The 10,832-nt window shown below is 54.8% G+C and overlaps 1 protein-coding gene across 1 annotated transcript in view; it reads left to right on the plus strand.

Annotated features, from left to right (window-relative positions):
• Positions 1-4,878: 4,878 nt before the first annotated feature.
• The window catches only part of NFKB2 (nuclear factor kappa B subunit 2), a 7,178-nt gene continuing 1,224 nt past the window's right edge, over positions 4,879-10,832 (plus strand). Inside the window, exons 1-19 of the mRNA XM_006095937.3 lie at positions 4,879-5,199; positions 5,467-5,548; positions 5,859-5,899; positions 6,181-6,279; positions 6,359-6,510; positions 6,745-6,851; positions 6,941-7,099; positions 7,383-7,487; positions 7,616-7,701; positions 7,783-7,921; positions 8,145-8,270; positions 8,398-8,607; positions 8,694-8,835; positions 9,385-9,499; positions 9,592-9,805; positions 9,945-10,114; positions 10,217-10,319; positions 10,436-10,587; positions 10,717-10,786. Coding sequence (XP_006095999.1) covers positions 5,179-5,199; positions 5,467-5,548; positions 5,859-5,899; positions 6,181-6,279; positions 6,359-6,510; positions 6,745-6,851; positions 6,941-7,099; positions 7,383-7,487; positions 7,616-7,701; positions 7,783-7,921; positions 8,145-8,270; positions 8,398-8,607; positions 8,694-8,835; positions 9,385-9,499; positions 9,592-9,805; positions 9,945-10,114; positions 10,217-10,319; positions 10,436-10,587; positions 10,717-10,786 — 2,293 coding nt within the window. The 5' untranslated portion in view covers positions 4,879-5,178. The remainder of the gene's footprint in view (positions 5,200-5,466; positions 5,549-5,858; positions 5,900-6,180; positions 6,280-6,358; positions 6,511-6,744; positions 6,852-6,940; positions 7,100-7,382; positions 7,488-7,615; positions 7,702-7,782; positions 7,922-8,144; positions 8,271-8,397; positions 8,608-8,693; positions 8,836-9,384; positions 9,500-9,591; positions 9,806-9,944; positions 10,115-10,216; positions 10,320-10,435; positions 10,588-10,716; positions 10,787-10,832) is intronic.

Raw genomic sequence — 10,832 nt, forward strand, 5'->3', positions numbered from 1 at the left:
GTAACAGTTATGATGTCTCTGTTCTACCATCTGAGCCCTACCCACAAGCTCTGCCTTTAGAAGCTTGCATGAGTTTTGGGGGGGAGTCAAAAGTTATACATGAATTTTTGACTATGGGGTGTCAGTACCCCTAACTGTACAGAATTAGTTCCAATGGACGCGCGCACACACACACACACACACACACACACCAAAAAATCCTAGAAACAACAGAAAATGTGGCTATCGCAGCACTTGGGTATTTACCTTTGCTTAGGGCTCACTGCTTTGCGAGATGAATGGCCTTGAGAAGCAGAACCCCTCAGCCCTGGGCCTCAGTTGTGGAGAAGGAACTTTAGTTCAAGTAAACACCCCCTCCTTGAAATATTCTTCACTCAAGCTTCTGAGACACTATTTTCTTTGTTCTCCCCTACCTCATTGGCCATGCCTTTTTAATTTCCTTTGTTGGCTCCTCATCTCCAGCCTCTGAACATTACTAGTAGAATGCCCCAGAGCTTCTCAAGTCCTTTCTCTATACTCAGCACTGGATAATGTTGTTCACTGTCAAGACTTTAAATACCATCCATTACACTATGTCCAACTACCCCTTTCATTTCCACTTGCATGCCTCACTGGCTTTCAAACATAACAAACTTAAAAGTAAAAACTCTTGATTACCCCCATCCCCACAAATCTGCTCCTCCCCCAGTCTGCCCCATATCACTAAAGGACAGCTCCATTCTTCTAGGTTCTTATGCCAAACTGACTCCCTCTTTTCTCATATTCTACATCCAATTCCTCAGCCACCACTGGTCACCCTCCTGTTTTCTAGTTCCATGATCTCTATTCTCTCCACATTGAAACCAAATGGATCTTTTTAAAATCCATTTTCACTTCATTGCTTAAAACCTGGCTTTCCATCTCATTCAGAATAAATAAAAAGTTCTTTATCCCACCTACCTAATTTTCTTACTATGCTTCAAATATGCCAAACACATTCATATCAGATCTGTACACTGCTAATCCCTGCACCTGGAATGTTCTTCCCGCAGATATCCATATAACTCAGTCCACTTTTTTCAAGTCACTTTTCAAATGTTATCAGAGAAGCCTTCCCCGCCTGCCACATATAAAACTTTTATCACTCTTTGCCCCCTTACCTACTTTTTCTCCATAGCACTTATCACCCACCAACTGACATATCTCCATTTGATTTTTATCTTCAAACAAGGACATTGTTTTCTAAAGTATGTCCTCACTATTTATTGGTGAATGAATAGAATGAGTTTATGGTGCCTCTGCTTTGGGCCAGGTCCTAGGGCTGCATACAAAAACAGAGATAGCCTGGCCAGCATGGTTCAGTGGTTGAGTATTGACCTGTGAACCAGGAGATGACGATTCAATTCCCGGTTAGGGCACATGCCTGGGTTGTGGGTTCTATCTCCAGTGTGGGGCATGTAGGAGGCAGCCGATCAATTATTCTCTCTCATCATTGATGGGGTTTTTTTGTTTGTTTTTTTAAAATATTTTATTTATTTTTTACAGTGAGAAAGGGAGAAGGATAGAGAGTTAGAAACATCAATGAGAGAGAAACATCGATCAGCTGCCTCCTGCACACCCCCTACTGGGGATGTGGCCACAACCAAGGTACATGCCCTTGACCGGAATCGAACCTGGGACCCTTTAGTCCACAGGCCGACGCTCTATCCACTGAGCCAAACAGGATAGGGCCATCATTGATGTTTTTATCTATCTCTTCCTTCCTCTCTGAAATCAATGGAAATATATATTTTTAAAGTCACTTTAGAAACAAAAACAGAAATAACTATTAGGTTGGAAATAAATGGAACAAACAATGAAGAAGTTTCTTAAGCCCAGCTAGATGAGGCTATAGCAACTGACAATAAACCTTGAGTCAGTTAAAATTTCCAGGCCAACATTGTGAATTGTTGGAGTTGACTAATGGGAACATGGGGGTTCATTATACTATTTTCTGCATTCTATGTATTGTATGAATTTGTGGGGAAAGAGCTTTATCCTACAGTTAACAGACTGGCTTTGAATTCTTGCTCTGTCCTTTCTAGCTGTGTTACTTCGCCTCTCTGAGACTTAATTTCTTCATCAGTAAAGTAAGGTAATATTTATCTCCTAGGGATGTTTGGAAGGAAGAACAAGAACTTATAGTAAAGTACCTTAATATAGTACCTGGCACATTCCACTTGTGGGCAAGGTGAAGTGGAAGAGGAAGTAACAGGAAATAGCCCAAATGAAGAGCCATAATAGTCTTCCTTTATGCAGAGCTAGTGCATACCTGTAATTCCATTATTAAGAAGGTTAGGGGAGCCCTGGCTGGCTTGGCTCAGTGGATAGAGCGTCTGCCTGCGGACTGAAGGGTGGCGGGTTTGATTCCGGTCAAGGGCATATGCCTGGGTTGTGGGCTTGATTCCCAGTGGGGGTGTGCGGGATGCAGCTGATCAGTGATTCTCTGTCATCATTGATGTTTCTGTCTCTCTCTCCCTCTCCCTTCCTCTCTGAAATCTATTTTTTTAAATATATTTTATTGACCTTTCACAGAGAGGAAGGGAGAGGGATAGAGAGCCAGAAACATTGATGAGAGAGAAACATCAATCAGCTGCCTCCTGCACGCCCCCCACTGGGGATGTGCCCGCAACCAAGGTACATGCCCTTGACCGGAATCGAACCCGGGACCCTTGAGTCCGCTGGCCGACGCTCTATCCACCGAGCCAAACCGGTTCTGGCTGAAATCTATTTAAAAAAAAAAAAAAAAAGGTTAGGGGAAAGTTGTAGGAAAGATCTGAAAAAACAGCCTGTGTTCTCTGAGCCCAAGGTAGGATGACTCCAGGAATGGAGGTACTCATGGCATTCCTAAAGAGAGTCTCTACCGAGCAGAGATGTCCAGCCTCGGAGTTGTACTTTGTGAGCTCCAGCACTGACCCTGCTGCCACTAGAAGTGTACAAGCGGACGTTGGGGACTATATAAAAGGCAACTTCCTGCATCGGAGGAAGTTTGAACTATTAAGATTGTGGATACCTTTTTAATTCTAATACCCAAGTCTCTGGGACGAATGAGCAAAGCCTTTCCAGGCCCAGCGCTCCTAAGTTCAGTCATGTCTGAAAGTCTGGCCCGCTGTGAACCTGCCATTTATAGAACACGTTTTAGGTCCAGAGAGTCTCTTCCAGGGGAGGAGTTAGAATCTGAGAGGATGGTTACGGATCTCCTTGCAATTCCAGAGAGGCCGCCAGATGGCGCCCTAGGACCGACTGCAAGATCAACTTCCTTCCCCTAACTCTTCCCGGCAGCGGGGCCCCTCTCTGGGCGGGGAACCAGAGGGTTGGGGCCCCTCAGCTTCCCCCTGGGGTTCCCCTGCCAAGCGTTAGGCACAGCAAAAGCCGAGTACAGCACTGCCAGCTGTTTGAGGCAGGCCTGCGTGAGTGAGGAGACCGGAGTCGGGACCCTTGGCGGGGGGATGGCGCTAGTTCCCCGAATCCTGCCTCTGGTTGATACCCCCTACCACGCCCGCCACACACACACCCTCCTCCCCCCGCCCCCCGCCAGGCCCCCCGCCCCTGCCGCGGCTAGAGACAGCGCCTAGCTGACCACCATCCCACTCCCCTCTCCCCGCGCGGCGCGAGTATTTCCCCGGTAAGGGGCACGCTAGAGTCGCTCCTGATTGGCTGTAGGCATCCGGAGTTAAACTTTCAGCCAATGAAAAAGGGCATAGGGCGTGACGCACGGAAACGTCACGGGAATTCCCCCCTCCCGGGGGCGGAAAAGGGGCTTTCCCCGCTGGAGCCCTGGGACCCGAGAAGTGTCGCGACGGGTCCGAGGTGGGTCGGGCCGGGAGAGAAGCGGGAACCGAAGCCGCCGCCGCGGTGAGTGGCCGGGTTCAGATCCCTGGGTGGCCGAGGCACGGGAAGGGCGGGAGGAGGGCCCGTGACTGATGGAGCTCCAGGACTGGAAAGCGGCATTTGCACACACACGCAGAGCACGCACACGAACCAGACACCCGGGTACACACATCGGCATCCTTGTACAAAGACACGCGGACCCGTACCTATGCCGGCGAGTGCACAGCATCGTCCGTGTGCTCAGCTTCGCACACACGTACACATGCAAACATACTCACCCGTTCTCAGGTGCCTGGACCCATACCCTTCACGCACAAACTCAAAGATATGTCCACCGGCGCCCTTCATACCAAGACAAGCTCAGACATGTGTCCACCCTGAGAAGTTTAAGGTCGCTCACCTGTTGCACGCACGCCAGCACATGGGCTGAAATAACACTTGTATACCTGTGATGGAGACACACACCTCACACAGGGCCTGGGACTGGAGCAGGGACATGAGCACCCCTAACAAGTGCGGCGTGGGAATTAACCGCTGCCGAGATGTTTCGGGGAGAGGGCCCATCCCAGAGAGGAGACAGCTTTCCTCCCTCCCCCCACACCCCAAGAGACCGGCTCCTGGGGCAGAACCCCGGATCCCCCCACTGGGAAGAGCCCCCGCCTACAGGCCTTCGGGGAGGAGGCCTTCCTACAGCAGGAATGTCCCCCCAAAAGCCCCCGGGTGAATCAGCCGTGGCCTCCCTTTGGGTAGAAAATCCCAAGGTTGCTCCAGCGTGGGGGAGGCGAAGGGGGCGGGAGGCGGGCCTCCTCCCCCGTCTAGGAGCCTCTCCAGGTCTCGAAAGACCCTGCAGTCCCCGGCACCTGCCCTGGAGAGAGGAGGGGAGCCTAGCCCCACGGGGGCTTCCCTGGGTCTGGTTGCCCCTCTTCCTGCAGAGGCTGCGGGCATCCAAAGGCCGGTGCCGATCAGGCGCCCCTCCCGCGTCGGGGGCGTGGTCAGTGCGTCATTTCCAGTCCCGCCCCCTCCGGCCCCGCCTCCCCCTGGTATTTTCGGGACTTTCCTAAGCTGTTCTAACTTTCCTGCCCCTTACCCGGCCTAGCCCAGCCCAGCTCCCGATTCGCCCTCCACCGGATCTCCCCCGCCACACCCGGACGGGTGGCTGGAGGAGATCCGACCCTCCCCCTAACCTGGGACCCCCTCTCCCCGCACTCCGGTCCCGATCTGTCTCTCACTCCCCCCCGCCACTCCTCCTAACCTAAGGCGGGCGCCTGAAACTCTGGGAAACAGAATCCGACCGGAGCCACCAGACAGAACCGGGCCTAGCCCAGAGACATGGAGAGCTGCTACGACCCAGTGAGTCACTCCGCCCGGCCCCGATGCCGGCCGGCTGCCCCCGTTTGTCTATCAGTCGGCCTGTGCTCCTTCTGCTCCCTTACACCTGTAATGCCTCCGATTATTTCAGCCTGCCTGTTAGTCTGTCTGCAAACTGCTTCCAATGGGAGCTCTTTTATGGACATGAGACGGAGAGGGAGTGATTACTGAGGGTTTAGAGAGCCGGGAGGTGGAGGGCCCTGGGGGTGGCTCAGGATCAGCTGCCACCCCAGTCTGTCTTCAAACCAGGGTCTGGATGGCATCATTGAATATGATGATTTCAAATTCAACCCTTCCATTATGGAGCCCAAGGAGCCTGCCCCAGAGACAGGTAAGTCTTTTAACCTCCCCTTGTCTTAGCAGTGGTTCTCAACCTTCTGGCCCTTTAAATACAGTTCCTCATGTTGTGACCCAACCATAAAATTGTTTTCGTTGCTACTTCATAACTGTAATGTTGCTACTGTTATGAATCGTAATGTAAATATCTGATATGCAGGATGGTCTTAGGCAACCCCTGTGAAAGGGTCATTCGACCGGGTTGAGAACCTCTGTCTTAGAGGGAGGGGGAGGGAGGAGCGTGTGCCTTCTGCCTTGGGGATGAGCTCAGAGATCCTGGATCAGCAAGGCCCCTCTGTCCCCAGCTGATGGCCCCTACCTGGTGATCGTGGAACAGCCTAAGCAGGTAAGTGAATGGAAGGGATGGTAGGGGATGGCTTCAGCTTTGGGGGCAAATGGGGTAGTTGTAGCTGGGTGGTCTTGGGCAGGGTCACTGACCACAAAAGCCACTTAGGGTTGGGATGGTTGGCTGCTGCTGATCACAGTGGTGTGGTTGTGATTCCGGCAGACACTACCAGTCATTATGGTCACTGCTGGCAGGGAGTATGTCTGGCTCTGGGGCCGGAGGGGGGGGGCGGGGCAGGGGTCCTCCCTGGTCACAATGTCACTCTATCCTGGGACCTTCAGCGAGGCTTCCGATTTCGATATGGCTGTGAAGGCCCCTCCCATGGAGGGCTGCCAGGTGCCTCCAGTGAGAAGGGCCGGAAGACTTATCCCACTGTCAAGGTGAGCAAGGATGGTGCTTGAGGGTGGGCTAGTGGACAGTGTATCCAGGGGTATTACTGACAGCCCTCAACCCTCACAGATCTGTAACTACGAGGGACCAGCCAAGATCGAGGTGGACCTGGTAACACACAGTGACCCGCCTCGTGCCCATGCCCACAGCCTGGTGGGCAAGCAATGCTCGGAACTGGGGGTCTGCGCTGTGTCTGTGGGGCCCAAGGACATGACTGCCCAGTAGGTGTCCCCTACCCCTGGCCCCTACTGGCATGCCCCCTCGTTACCTGCCAGTCCTAGGCCCCAGCCCATCTCTAGGGAGAGACTTAGGTTGGCCCCAGAACCCAAGGCCACAAGTAAAAACCAGAAAAGCTCCCTAGAGGAAGTAAGGCTAGGCTGAGCCTGGCAGTGGGGTGGGTGGCTCAGGAGGAAAGAACTACCTGCAATACCTCTGACTCTCCTTCCCCTACTCAGATTTAACAACCTGGGTGTCCTGCATGTGACCAAGAAGAACATGATGGAGATTATGATACAAAAACTTCAAAGGCAGAGACTCCGCTCCAGGCCCCAGGGCCTTACCGGTACGGTGGGGAGGGAGTCCTGGGAGGTGGACATGAAAGGAGTAGAGAAAGGGGAGGAGTCCAGAGGTCACATTGTGCCCACTGTGCAGAGGCTGAGCGGCGGGAGCTGGAGCAGGAGGCCAAGGAGCTGAAGAAGGTGATGGATCTGAGCATTGTGCGACTGCGCTTTTCCGCCTTCCTGCGAGCCAGCGATGGCTCCTTCTCACTGCCCCTAAAGCCTGTTATCTCCCAGCCCATCCACGACAGTAGTGAGTATCTTGACTACCTGGGGTGCAAGACCTGGGTGTCAGAGAGAGCCATGAGGCATCCTCAAGCTGTGGGGTCAGATAGGCCTGGGTTTGAACTTGGCCCTGCCACGTATGACTAAATGATCTTGAGCAAGCCATTTCCCCTCTGAGTATGGTTTCTGTCTTGGGTAAATGCAGATACTAGTGGTTCCTCTTGGGGTTGTTCAGATGCAAAGCACTTGGCTCCACAAATGGGGCCATAACTTTTACATCATCTCAAGTAATTGATATCCCACCCCCATAGAGTCTCCTGGGGCCTCAAATCTGAAGATTTCTCGAATGGACAAGACAGCTGGCTCCGTGCGGGGTGGAGATGAGGTTTATCTGCTTTGTGACAAGGTGCAGAAAGGTGAGGCTGGAGCCCAGGCTAGGAACTAAGGATGCTGGGTGTCAAGATTGGGGGCAAGGGCAACTTCAGGAAAAATGGCCCTGAAGATTCCAGTAGGAGCTGTGGCCAAGCTTCGATCTTCCCTGTAGATGACATTGAGGTCCGGTTCTACGAAGATGATGAGAATGGATGGCAGGCCTTTGGGGACTTCTCTCCCACAGATGTTCATAAACAGGTGCCCTAGGGACCCCTGGCCAGGGTGGGGGCCCATCTAGGCCAAGGCCTCAATGACACTGTCTGTCTTCCTTTGGCCCAGTATGCCATTGTGTTCCGGACGCCTCCCTATCACAAGATGAAGATTGAGCGGCCGGTAACTGTGTTCCTGCAACTGAAACGCAAGCGTGGGGGAGATGTCTCTGACTCCAAACAGTTCACCTATTACCCTCTGGTGGAAGGTGAAGCAGGGCTGGAGATCCCAAGGGGGCTGGAGGGCTGGGACTGGGCTGGAAAGTCCCAAGAACTAGATCAGGGTGCCCGTGAGTCAGGTTAGGAGTGGGGAAGGCCCCAGAAAGAGGTGGTCCTAAGAGGGCTTTGGGGGGAAGGGTCATTACCAACCTTGGGACGAGGCTCTTGAGTGGCCCATGAGTTGGGGTTCTAACACCACATTTCCCTCTGCAGACAAGGAGGAGGTGCAGCGGAAGCGGAGGAAAGCCTTGCCCACCTTCTCCCAGCCTTTTGGGGGTGGCTCCCACATGGGTGGAGGCTCTGGGGGCTCGGCAGGGGGTTATGGAGGAGCCGGAGGAGGTGAGGGGTGCTGGTGGCATGAAGGGCGGTGGAGGGACAAGGGGTAAAGGGGAGAGAAGTTGTGTGGGAGGTAATCTGGGAGAGTTCAGGCTGGTGCCTCCTCTCCACAGACTGCTTGTCTTCACAGGTGGCAGCCTCGGCTTTTTCTCTTCCTCCTTGGCCTACAGTCCCTACCAGTCCGGTGCAGCCCCAATGGGCTGCTACCCGGGGGGCGGGGGCGGGGCGCAGATGGCCGATGGGGCACCTAGCGGGGATGCTCGGGAGGGAGCAGCAGAACCGAGCGCGCCCCCCGAGGACCCCCACCGCAAACCGCAAGCTCAGGAGCTGCTGCAGCGAGGTATAGCCCCCGGAATTCGGGGGGTCGGAGCGCTGGGGGTGGGGGACCTAGCCCGCGCCCGCGCCCACGCCCCCTGTCGCCCTCAGCCCGGGAGTACAACGAGCGCCTGTTCAGCCTGGCGCAGCGCAGCGCCCAAGCCCTGCTGGACTACGGCGTCACGGCCGACGCGCGCGCGCTGCTGGCGGGACAGCGCCACCTGCTGACGGCGCAAGACGAGAACGGAGACACGTAGGTTGGGGCGGGGCCGGGGGCGGGGGGAGGGCGCGGTGAGATGGGCTCCCGGGTCGGGGATCGGGATTCGGCGTCCTGTGGAAGGTCGTGGGGTGCTCTGGAGTTGAACAGACCCGCTTTCAAGTCGGGCTCGCTATGTACTAGTTCTGTTCAAGATACTTAATCTCTCTATACAGTGGGGCCTTGACTTACGAGTTTAATTCGTTCCGAGACCGAGCTCGTTAAGGAGCTCGTTAACTCAAATTACTCTATCAACTCAATGCAAAAAGTCGGCCGAGAGACAGCTGGTATCTCAAAAAACTCGTTAGTCGGGACACTCGTAAGTCAAGGCCCCACTGTACTTCAGTTTTGTCAAGTGTTAAAGGTACTTATCTACCTCAAAAGGTGCTCAGGAAGGATTCCGTTCAGGTGCTGCATTGCCCTTAGAGACATCTGGGCTCCACAGGCCCCAGCAGGGCAGGCTGTGGAGGCTGTGGGGTTTTGAGGGTAGAGGATGCTCCAACTGCTTGGGCTTGCTAAACCAAAGTCTCGATCCCCAACCCCCAGGCCGCTGCACCTGGCCATTATTCACGGGCAGACCAGTGTCATCGAGCAGATAGCCCATGTCATCTATCATGCTCGGCACCTCGGGGTGGTCAACATCACCAACCACCTGCACCAGGTGAGGGGCACCTATTGATGGGAGGCTAAGAGTTGGAAAGAAAGTGGGTCTAGGCCAGGGGCGGGCCTGGCTCACTCTGCCTGTGTCCCCAGACACCCTTGCACCTGGCGGTGATCACCGGGCAGACCAACGTGGTGAGCTTCCTGCTGCAGGTGGGCGCAGACCCGACACTGCTTGATCGGCATGGAGACTCAGCGGTGCACCTGGCACTGAGGGCAGGTGCCAGTGCCCCTGACCTGCTGGGTGCGCTGCTGCGGAGTGGGGTTCCCGCCGTGCCCCAACTGTTACACATGCCAGACTTCGAGGGTGAGTTCTTCACCTCATCTGGACCAGGGGCAAGGGTAGGGATCAGGGAGAGTAACTGATGAGTGCCTAGAGTGGACATAAGGTGTAGAGATCAGCTTGTCGGAGCCACAGTTGCAGGCTGAGTGTCCTATGTCCCTAGGGCTGTACCCAGTACACCTGGCAGTCCATGCCCGAAGCCCCGAGTGCCTGGATCTGCTGGTGGACAACGGGGCTGAAGTGGAGGCTGCAGAGCGGCAGGGGGGCCGAACAGCTCTTCACCTGGCCACAGAGATGGAGGAGCTGGGGTTGGTCACCCATCTCGTCACCAAGGTAGGAATGAGGACCATGGAGGGACCAAGGATGGTGAAGATGTAGGGAGAGGGAAAGCCAGTCAGTTGGTGCTATAATCAACCACTCCCTTGCACTCCACAGCTCCATGCCAATGTGAATGCACGCACTTTTGCGGGAAACACACCCCTACACCTGGCAGCTGGACTGGGATCCCCAACACTCACCCGCCTCCTTCTAAAGGCTGGTCAGTCTCACCTGCAGGGGCATATGAACAGGACTGGGAGGAGAAAAAGGGGTGCCTCCCACGCTCCCCACTTCGCAATCCTGTATGTGGGTTCCCATTGCACCTCCCTCTCCTAGGTGCTGACATCCATGCAGAGAACGAGGAGCCCCTGTGCCCACTGCCTTCGCCTCCCACCTCTGGTAGTGACTCAGATTCTGAGGAGCCTGAGAGGGACACCCAAAGCAGCTTCCGTGGCCACACACCTATTGACCTCACTCGCAGCACCAAGGTGAGGCCAGCCTGGGACGAGAAGTACCAGGGAACAGGGTGTCTGGGCTTAGGGATGGGGTTCAAAGTATCTGGTACCTGGGCTCAAGGCCTGGGATGGGAGTAGTGAAGGCTGAGGCTGTCTCTCCAGGTGAAGACCTTGCTGCTAAATGCTGCTCAGGACACCATGGCGCTGCCCCTGACCCCGCCCAGCCCCGCAGGTGAGATCTCTTCCCTCATCCCTAGCCCTAGCCCCCTGCTCATAGA

The sequence above is a fragment of the Myotis lucifugus genome, unplaced genomic scaffold (assembly GCF_000147115.1).
Source record: "Myotis lucifugus unplaced genomic scaffold, Myoluc2.0 scaffold_162, whole genome shotgun sequence".
Lineage (NCBI taxonomy): Eukaryota > Metazoa > Chordata > Mammalia > Chiroptera > Vespertilionidae > Myotis > Myotis lucifugus.